Raw genomic sequence first — 10,365 nt, 5'->3', positions numbered from 1 at the left:
AGTGTACATGCTTTCCTCAAGAAACTCTTCCTGAAGAAAGAAAATGGCTTATCTTGGAAAATGAAAATGTAGTTCAATCTAAAGGGAACACAGAATCTCATGTGAAAATAAGCTGGAGAAGTGAGACTCAATGTAAATGGGCTTAAAATACTATTTCCTTCTGAAAATGTTTTAATTAAACAAGAAATAAAAACTGGAATCACATATCCAACTGCTTACTATTTAACTTAGTAAACTGAAGCACAGTGACTATTATGGGTATCAGTAAATATCTGTAATTATAGACAATAGGTTTTCCTGATATATAAAATGGTTATTCTTAATAGTTTAAAGAATTAAAGGGCATCAGTTTTACAATTAGCCATTGGAGAAATAGTATCTTAATGATACAACATAACTTATCTGGTAATATTACACAAGACTAGAAAGGTAACAAATAAATAGTAGTGAATAAAGAAAATACTGTATGGTAAAAGTAGTTTAAAATAACAGCCATTTCTCAAATGAACACCACAAAAATGGTGTTAATGGTAAAAACAAGATATTGTTACTTTCAGCACTCACACATTCTATTATTTATTGGAACCTGAAAGAAACGTTCATTTTTGGACCAGATAACAAACAATACTATATATTACTGGAATTTTTAACTGCACTAAAAATTGAAAATGGAAATGCTAACTTCTTAGAGAACAATTCAATAGTATTGCATTGCCTTGTCATGAAGAATGTTTGTGCTTCCACAAAAAAACCTTCGGTTGTTAGGTGATGGGTGGCACCTAAAGTTTCCTCAAATGCTTCAGTTTCTTCATCTACAAAAGGTGAGCTGTGGGCTAGCATGTGGATACGCAAAGGCTCCTCCTCTCACTGAGTTTAAAATGGGAGCCTCCATCAGTTCTTGCAGAAAAAGAATAATGACAACTTCAAAGCAATTCATCTTTCGGCGACAGAAACCAATCTTCTTTCTTTTTTAATCTTCTCTTTATCGAACCTTTGTGGAAAAACTAAATTCAGGAGTAGTAAAAGTAACACTAAACTCTGGAAACCACGTGATGTCCTGTTGCTTCTAAAGCGCGACCAGCGGCAGATACGCACCAAGAGCAAGTATGAACTTCCAGGCACCCGTAGGTCAGACTCTCCAAATCAGGGGCCGGAAGTGAGTGCCGACAGAGGCTTCCTTTCCGGGAACGCGAATTCCCAAAGTTCCCTTACTATCTTCAGGAAATCCTTGACAGTTCGAGGACATGGAGGCAGCGTGCCCTCCCGTGAGGACTGGCAAGTTCGTGGTGGTGGGCGGCGGCATCGCGGGCGTCACGTGTGCCGAGCAGGTGCGGCGGGTGCGCGGGCGGCTCCGCCTCTTCCCCCCCACCCCCTCTCGCGCGACCCCTCCCTGGTGGTTCTCTGAGTCCCGCTTTCGGCACGCCCTTTACCCTCGCGTCTTCTGGGTTCCCAGATGTTAAACTCTGCGTGGTAACTTCCACAGAAAATCTTCAGTACCTCGCAAGCGTTATCTCAGGGGCAGGGATGAGAGGGAAGCAAATTATTAGCCGAGAAACCAAACCTAGCTGAACCAGGCTCTGGTCCCCGTGGTGCCGGGAAAAGAGGGCTTTGTATTTGGACAGAAAATTTCAGCCTGCTTTTTAAGTTGTCTTAGCTGGTTACATTTAATTGCCAGACAGGTGCCAACTCCTTAGCATATTGTAACTAATGGATAAAGAAACCCTTACATAAATATCTTGAACTTCGAATTCCCCAAATAGGAGAGATTTCATCTCTGGTGATGTTTTGTAAAACAACCAGCAGGGATTAAATACAACTAGAGAATTATTTTCTGATTATAATGAATAACTGAACCATATATATTTGTATACCTGTGTGTATTTCAAAAAAAAAAAAAGAAATGATTTTGATGATACAAAGTAATCACTGAAATAAAATCACTCCATTGTGTTCACTGTTAAATCTTAGGAACGCTTCTGGAGTTGATAGGGAGTGAATTAAAAGAAGAGGTATATTTTTTTCAAAGATGGCGTTTTAGCTTAGTATCAAAGAATGAGTGAAAGTCATCAGATGATATTCCAAAGGAAGGCAACGTTATAATCTGCTGTGGAAAAGCATGACGCCATTTGGAAGCAGCAAAGCTCAGTGCACATGATGCTTTGGGGTGTTGGCCAGAGATTAAAGCATGAGGTTTGGCAAAGACCAGATCATAAAGGTTCTTATAAATTATGCTAAGAATTTAGAGAGAAGCTGGTGGCGGTGGCGCAGGCCTGTAATCCCAGCGGCTGGGGAGGCAGAGGCAGTAGGATCCCAAGTTCAAAACTAGTCTCAGCAATGGGGAGATACTAAGCAACTCAGTGAGACCCTGTCTCTAAATAAAATACAAGAAAGGGCTGGGGATGTGCCTCAGTGTTTGATTGCCCCTGAGTTCAATTCCTAGTACTCCCCTCCCCACCCCATTCCTCCAAAATTTAGAATTTACAAGTAGTTGGGTGATTGTAAGCAGTGGAGTACAGTGATCAAAGATAAAAGATCTTGAAAGATGATTTAGTTATAGTGTATTTGGGGCAGTGGCAACTGATTAATACTGTTGGGTTTTTTTTCAGTAGTATAAAGAAGCTGTGGGTATCTGATGTAGCAATGTAAATAGAGAGGAGATGAATTACAGAATATACACAAGAAAGATGGAGAGAGTTTTGTCAAATACAATAGAAAATTCAAATAAGGAGAAACTAAAGATCCCATAGATTTTAAGGATTATATAGATTGGTGGAGTTGAGGAAATAGATTTTGACATATAAATGGTTTAAGTTCAAAGTGAGGAAAAGAGCTTGTAGCTAAAGGAAAATAATTGAACAATAGCAAGTTAAGTCTAAATTTTGTTAAAGCTAATATTAAGATAACTGTGTCTTCTCAGAATATGAACTGGTCAAAATGAGGAAATAGAAGCTCCAAAGCACTTAGGAAAGATGCTAAGTAATATTGACAGTTCAATTTTTTCCCATAGAAGATGAATGAAAATATTTTAAAATAAATGGGAGTTAATTTTACTGTTAGTCAGGTTTATTGTCATCTATATAGCTTTAAACTGGTATACAAAATAGTTTAAAGGATACTTCTTTATATTTTCTTGCTCAGGAATTCTTTGTTAATGTTTAATGTAAATGATACTCATTTTATCAATATAAGAGTTTAACATTCCTTATTCACTGCCTTATAAATATGAACAGGACCCAGAATAACAAAAACCTTTAGATGAGGAATAATTCAGTTTTTAATTTCACTAGTTAATAACATTATTAAAACTGTATTATCCCACCCCCCCCACACACACATACATCATTTTTATAGCAAGACCTAAAGTTATTTATCATGTTTCTCTTTTTCCAAAAATAAGTTGGCGATTAACTTTCCATCAGAAGATATTCTCCTGGTAACAGCTTCTCCTGTTATTAAAGCAGTTACAAATTTCAAGCAGGTAAGAAATTTGTATAACTTTAATATTAATTTGAAAAAAAACTAAAGTAATATGTGTAGTAGTTAGAATTGGTTTTTCTTTTTTAAAATTGATGAGAAATAATTGTACATATATATGATGTCTTTTTAATATATATATATATTTAGTTGTAGATAGACCTTTATTTTATGTATTTATATGTGGTGCTAAGAATTGAACCCAGAGTTTCACACATGCCAGGCAAGCGCTCTACCCCTGAGCCCCAGCCCCAGCCTCACCATGATGTTTTGATGAATGTATATACAGTGTGGGATGACTAAATCATTATTTAACTCACTATCATTTTTTTATGATGAGAACAGTTAAAATATATCTTTAGCAAATTCCAAATGTGCAATATATTATTATTAATTTTACTGATCAGGATGTGCAACAGATCTCTTGAAATTATTCTTCCTAACTGAAGTTTTGTTTCCTTGATCAAGATCACCATAATGCCTCTACTCCCCAGTCTTCAGTAAACACAATTAGTTTCCACATATAAGTGAGATCATATGGTAAGGCTTTCTATTATGCTTATTTCACTAGCATAATGTCCTCCAGGCTTATCCATATTGTCATCTGACAGGATGTCTTCCTTTTTAAAAGCTGAATAGTATTTCATTGTTCGTAAGTAGCACATTGCCTGTATCTACTTATCCAATGATGAACACTCAGGTTGCTTTCATACTTTGATTGTTGTGAATAATGCTGCAGTGAACATAGAAGGACAAATATCACTAGGAGGTGCTGATTTAATTTCTTTTGTAGATATACTTTCTAGTGGATTGCTATATCATATGTCACTTCTATTTTTTAATTTTTTGAAGAACCTTATTATTTTCCATCAGGCTATACTAATTTACACTTCTGCCAGCATTGTATCAGGGTTTCCTTTTCTCCATATCCTCACCAGCACTTTTTATCTTTTGGATAGAAGCCATCCTAACAGGTGTGAAGTAATAATCTCATTTGGGTTTTGATTTTCATTTCCTAAATTGGTGATTTTGAGTACTTTTTTATATATGTTATCTATTTTTATGTCTTCTTGGAGAAATGGCTGTTCAGGTCTTTTGACCCATTTTTAAAATCAGGTTATTAGTTTTCTTACTATGAGTTATTTGGATTCCTGATATATTTTATTTATTAATGCCTTATCACATACATATGGTTTGAAGATATTTTTGACACTCTATAGATTATCTCATCATCCTGTTGTTTTCTTTTCTGTGCAGAAACTTTAGTTTGATATAATTCCATTTGTTTATTTGTAATTTTTTGCCTATGCTTTGAGATCATACCCAAAAATTCCCTCCCCAGATTATGTCATGGAGATTTTCCCCCCTATTATTTTTTCTCTTAGTTGTATAGTTTCAATGTTTACCCTAAAGGCTTTGATCTATTTTGACTCAGTTTTTGTGTATGGTGTGAAGTGAGGGTAGAATTTTATTTTCTGCATGGGATGTCAGTTTGCCCAATATCGTTTATTGAAAAAAAAATTGTCCTTTCCTCATTTTGTGTTCTTAGCACATTTGTTGAAAATCAGTTAACCATAAGTGTGTGGATTTATTTCTGGGCTCTTGTGTTCCATTGATCTATTTATCTGTTTTTATACCAGTATGATGCTATTTTGATTACTGTACTTTTATGATATAACTTCAGATCAGATAGTTTGATGACTCCAGCTTTATTCTTTCTTGCTCAATATTCCTCAAGCTGTTTTGGGTCTTTTCTTGTCCTACATGAATTTTAGGATTATGTTTCTGTTTCTATAAAAATGTCAATCAAATTTTGGTATCGATTGTTGAATTCGTAGATGGCTTTGGGTAGTATAGACATTTTTTCTATTTTGGGAAATATGGTCATTTTTCATTTAAAAATATATCATTTTAACAAGTATTAGATTTATTATGCTTGCTTTTACATGAATTAAGAAATACTTAGAAATTTTTTCAGCTTTAATTTCTAATGTGGCAAATATTGATCTGTGTAATTCATACAAACAAAAATTCTTTGAGGTTCTCAATAATTTGTAAGTATATAAAGAAAATAAAAATATTTTTTGAGACCAAAAAGTATAAGAATACACAGGCCATATAGTGTAGGATTTCCAGGCATTGTTTAAAGAGCAGCTGAGGTCAAATTCCAATCCTCAAGATTGTTTTGTTCCTGCAGAGCAAACTAGGTAAGAACTAGAAAAACTAGGTAGTTTAATTTATGATGGGTTTTCAGGATAATTAATGGTTAAGGATAAAATAGCAAAGAAGTAAAGGGTTAGGACAAAAGATGAAATGATCCACTTTAGAATCTTAGCTGGATAGGAAAAATAGTGAGTTTGAGAGAATGTTGATGATCTTCAAGAACAGGAAAGAAGAATACAAAGACTAGGTCACAATAATGTTAGCTGGTAAGTAGAATAAAAAAGCTAGAAGAATACAGAAATAGATAAGATACTGGTTTAAACTATGGAAAAGTAAATACTGTTAGCTGTCTTTTTATAAGCCAAGAAACTAACACTCAGAAGTGTCAGAACTGATGTTTGAGTTCAAGTCTTAAAATACAGAGAGAGCCTCATCCTCTTTTCACTGTTTATAATGCATGTATTAATCAGTTTTTCCATTACTGTGACAAATACTTGAGATAATCAACTTAAAAGTAAGAAATATTTGTTTTGTCTCAGTTTCAGATGTCTCAGTCCATTGCCAGTGTTTCTAGGCCTGTAGTAAACTAGAACATCATGGTGGAAAGCATGTGCTGAAGCACAGCTCTTCACCTCATGGAAGCTGGGAAGCAAAGAAAAGGGGATAGAATCTAAATATCCTCTTCAAGGCATGCCCCTGATTATCTGACTTCCTTCCCCTAGGCTCCACCTCCTAAAAGTTCCACCACCTCCCTGTTATGCCACAGGCTGGGACCAAACCTTTAGCATGTGGGCCTTTGGGAGACTTGTAAGATCCAAACCATAACAATGCAGTTGGCCAACTTTCTTGTTTTAAGAACATGAAGTAATTGTGTATTTTTAAAATGAAAGTATTTTATTAATATTCTTAAATCATCTTTTTAAAATATACTTTTTTTTTTCTTTTTACCTTTCAATCTAATAAAGGTTTCTAAAATTTTGGAAGAATTTGATGTTGAAGAACAACCAAGTACCATGTTAGAAAATCGCTTCCCCAACATTAGGGTTTTAGAATCTGGAGTAAAGCAACTGAAGAGTGAAGAACATGTAAGATACTTTCATTAAAAGTTATTTTTCTACTGTTAAATCTTGGTGAGGTTTTGATTGTCTTCTTTTTACCCCACTTCCATTGCACCATCATTTAAATCCCTAAAATGTAAAGTTTAGAGGCATTTATTTCTATTATTAAAAAATTTACACTTTTGGCCAGGTGTGGTGGCACACACCTGGATTTCCAGTTACTCAGAAGGCTAAGGCAGGACAATTGCAAGTTCAAAAGAGCAATCTGGGCAACCTAGTGAGACCCTGACTCAGAAAGTAAAAAGAGCTGGGAATGTAGCTCAGCGGTAAAGCACCCAAGGGTTTGATCTCATGTACTGCAAAGATTAAATTTAAAAAAGAAAGAAAAGTAACACTTTTGAAGATTTTGTTGTAATTATATAGTGAGTGTGTCCTTTTAGTTTCTACATTTCAAATTTCATTACTGTTTATAAAATATTTTTGAAGTACCGCATTAGATACAAGGATATACTAGGAATAATACAAGCTTAGCTCCTCTAAGCTGTCAGTATCATAGGGAATATAGACATGCCTAGTATGTATCATATACAATATAGACATGCCTATTATGAATGTAAAAAAAAAACAATCCTAAAAATACTGTTGAAGCTCTGATACTAGGTATTTAGGAAAACTTCACAGAGGGAGTAATATATTTGATCTAGGTTTTAAAAGATGGGTGAGGGTTTTTCAGGTAGAAAAGGGCATTCTAGGAAGAGTAAATCAATGTTCAAAGAGCCAAAAGAAGGAAAAAGAGGCTAAGAAATAGTGTGGATGTTAAAGGACTTAGGATGTGAGTAAATAAAAGAAAACGGCAATCAAGGCTGGATTGTAAAGAGCTTTTTATATCATGGCAAGAAGTTGAATTTATTTTATATTCAGTCAAAATTGTAAAAGAAAAATTTTAAATAATTTTTAGTAAGACATATCTACAATAATATCCAAGATGAACTGAGGTGGAGCCAAGTACTGGTAGCCAACAACCATATTAATAGGCAATTGCACTCATACAAAATGATGTAAGTCCTGAGTGAAGACAGGGACAAGGTAGCTAGAAAACATGTCCCAAATTTAAGAGATATTTCTACTATATATTCAGCAGGACTCAGTAACCCCTTGCACATGAGAATAAGTAAGGTAGTCTCAAGAAAAGATGTTATCAGATGATTGAAAATATCCTCAGATGAACTTTAGGCAAATAGTAAATGGGGTTTGCAGCTATTTCAGCTATAAAATGGGTGAAATGCAAATAATTCCATATAAAGAAAGTTAGGAATACTGAGTTTTAGGAGAAAAAAATTTAAAATACGAATTCTAAAATTGAAGTAAGTTTCTAATACATTTAATGGTAATACATATTCCAGATAACATCCATGTCAAGTTGTTTTGCAAATTGAGTGGATTCTCAAAAACAAGAATTTATATATTAGTGCCTCCCACTACTATTTGAAAAGTATGATACGTCTGATACATATCTGCATTCTTATCCATCATCCTGTTCATTCCTTAGTGAATTAGAAATAATGTTTTATTTTCATGTCTACTTCCAAAAATTTAGCAGTAGCTAATGAAAAATGTTTTTGTGGTGCTTGTTTTTATAGTAGCTAAATGTGAATTATTTTTCAAGTTTGATCAGTGACTACAATATAATATTTTATTATTTTTAAAATTTTGAGACAGGGTCTCACTAAATTGCTTAGGTCCTTGCCAAGTTGCTGAGGCTGGCCTTGAACTTGGGATCCTCCTATCTGAGCCTCCCAGTATAAATTCTATTTCTGTCAGATAAAATTCTAACCAGATTATCTGAAGGAAGACTTGTATAATATTTCCATATAGATTATATTTGGTTGGATTGTGGTTTTATGTGTTTTTATGCAGATGAAGAGTTAAATTGGGTAATAAATATCTTCATGGGTAATAAATATTTGAATGATTTGCTAAGTTTTATAAATTAAATGTATAGCACAAATGAAAACCTCCAAAGTCAAGCATTTCTCATAATAGTATGCACTTATGTCTGCTTTCTAACCTCCTAGAATTACATTTTCATTCAGTACTAAGGAACAAAAACAGTGAATCTTTAATACGTATTTTTAGACTCACTGATATTATGAAAAATTAATATAAAAAACTTCAAAGCCAGTGCATGCAAAATTGAGGTTAACATGTTTTTCAATTGTATTAAAATGTAATCTCTCAAAACATTTAGTTTGCTAAAAGTTATTTTATTTAAGCAATTTTTTAGCACATCTAATATTTTTAGATTAAAAAAGACACATTATAACCTCCTATACCACATACTCCTTCCCTGAACCCATATCAGATATTAAGGTATGATAGGATTAGAATCACTAGATATTACAGTATCTTCCACTGGGAATAAAAGAATTTTCACCATGACCTATTCCCATGATAAAAAAAAAAAAACTGATCAAAATGCTCAGTTTTAAAGTTCTTTATCAAGTTTAGTTTTTAATCTGAGGTCAACCTACCTTTCTAGACATTATGAGAGTCCTTGAAATTTTATTGCAGAACTTGTGTGAATGTACTTTTTTAAAAAGTCCAGAGGCAAGAGAATGATTTTCATCAGATCTTCAAACTGACTTATGACACTAAACTGATTAGAAATCACTTAAATAGAGAATATAGGCTTATGCTTAGTTCTGTAATTGCTATAACTAAGAATTGAGTGCCACCAAGAGGCAACTATATTATGTTATTTTGCTTTTGTCTTATTAAAGTTTTAATTTTTAAGTGAAATTGTACCCATGTATGTTTCTCTTCTTCCTTTCATTGCTGTGTGTACTTACAGTGCATATTCACAGAAGATGGCAGTCAGCATGTGTACAAAAAACTCTGTCTGTGTGCTGGAGCTAAACCAAAATTGATATGTGAAGGAAATCCTTATGTATTAGGAATTCGTGATACAGACAGTGCTCAGGTAATATTTTAAGGTTGGGTCATAGGAAGGGAACTTGAAGTTTCCTTAGACTTCAACATCTGAACCATAGTGTTCCATGCATAATGTTAAATTTTAAATGTATCAGGGCAGAAGGAAGATTTCTCATAAACCAGAATGATTATAATGTTTTATTATTGCCAACTTTAGTTTGTTTTTTGTTGATAATTTATCTTATGTTTTAGTTCAGTCGAATGTCCTATATTTGTTTGGCTATCACATAGTTTAGATATAGTGCCTGTGCTGAATGGTATAGCTTACATTGCACACATATCAATTACTCCAGTTTGGGAACATTTGATTTGCAACCTAAACAATGTGACAATCTTTTTCCAAAAAGGTATTGCATATCTTAAATTTGTGATCTTATGGCTCAGCAAAGAAATTATATTCATAATTTCTTTGGTATGAAATCATGGAACTGATAAAGGTTTATGGTTTGGTTGGTTTATTGCTATTCCACCGAACAAGGATAAACCATCCAAGAACGTGAAATGTTTATATGTGCAACGTTTTTTGGTAATTTATTTATTGTTACCAAGAAGCTCTTCCTGGTTTCATGCCAATACTTTGTAATTCCCAAGATTACTGCTCCTGTTATGATTTTGCATTTACGTAACATTTTAACTTCATTAAAATTGCTGTTTTCTTTCAACCTACTTTTAATTAGGA

At 33.7% G+C, this 10,365-nt stretch overlaps 1 protein-coding gene across 5 annotated transcripts in view; it reads left to right on the top strand.

Annotated features, from left to right (window-relative positions):
* The first annotated feature begins 1,173 nt into the window (after window positions 1–1,173).
* The window catches only part of Pyroxd1 (pyridine nucleotide-disulphide oxidoreductase domain 1), a 34,104-nt gene continuing 24,912 nt past the window's right edge, over window positions 1,174–10,365 (top strand). For 2 of the 5 annotated variants that reach the window (XM_026391931.1, XM_026391927.2), the window contains exons 1-4: window positions 1,174–1,328; window positions 3,398–3,478; window positions 6,603–6,722; window positions 9,547–9,675. In XM_026391931.1, the coding sequence (XP_026247716.1) occupies window positions 1,245–1,328; window positions 3,398–3,478; window positions 6,603–6,722; window positions 9,547–9,675 (414 nt within the window). In that variant the 5' untranslated portion in view covers window positions 1,174–1,244. Of the gene's footprint in view, window positions 1,329–1,434; window positions 1,471–2,085; window positions 2,191–3,397; window positions 3,479–6,602; window positions 6,723–9,546; window positions 9,676–10,365 lie in introns of those variants that run through there. The other 3 variants (XM_026391929.2, XM_026391930.2, XM_026391928.2) reach the window with 3 other exon arrangements.

The sequence above is a fragment of the Urocitellus parryii genome, chromosome 5 (assembly GCF_045843805.1).
Source record: "Urocitellus parryii isolate mUroPar1 chromosome 5, mUroPar1.hap1, whole genome shotgun sequence".
Lineage (NCBI taxonomy): Eukaryota > Metazoa > Chordata > Mammalia > Rodentia > Sciuridae > Urocitellus > Urocitellus parryii.
This window is presented reverse-complemented; position numbering and strand designations above follow the sequence as displayed.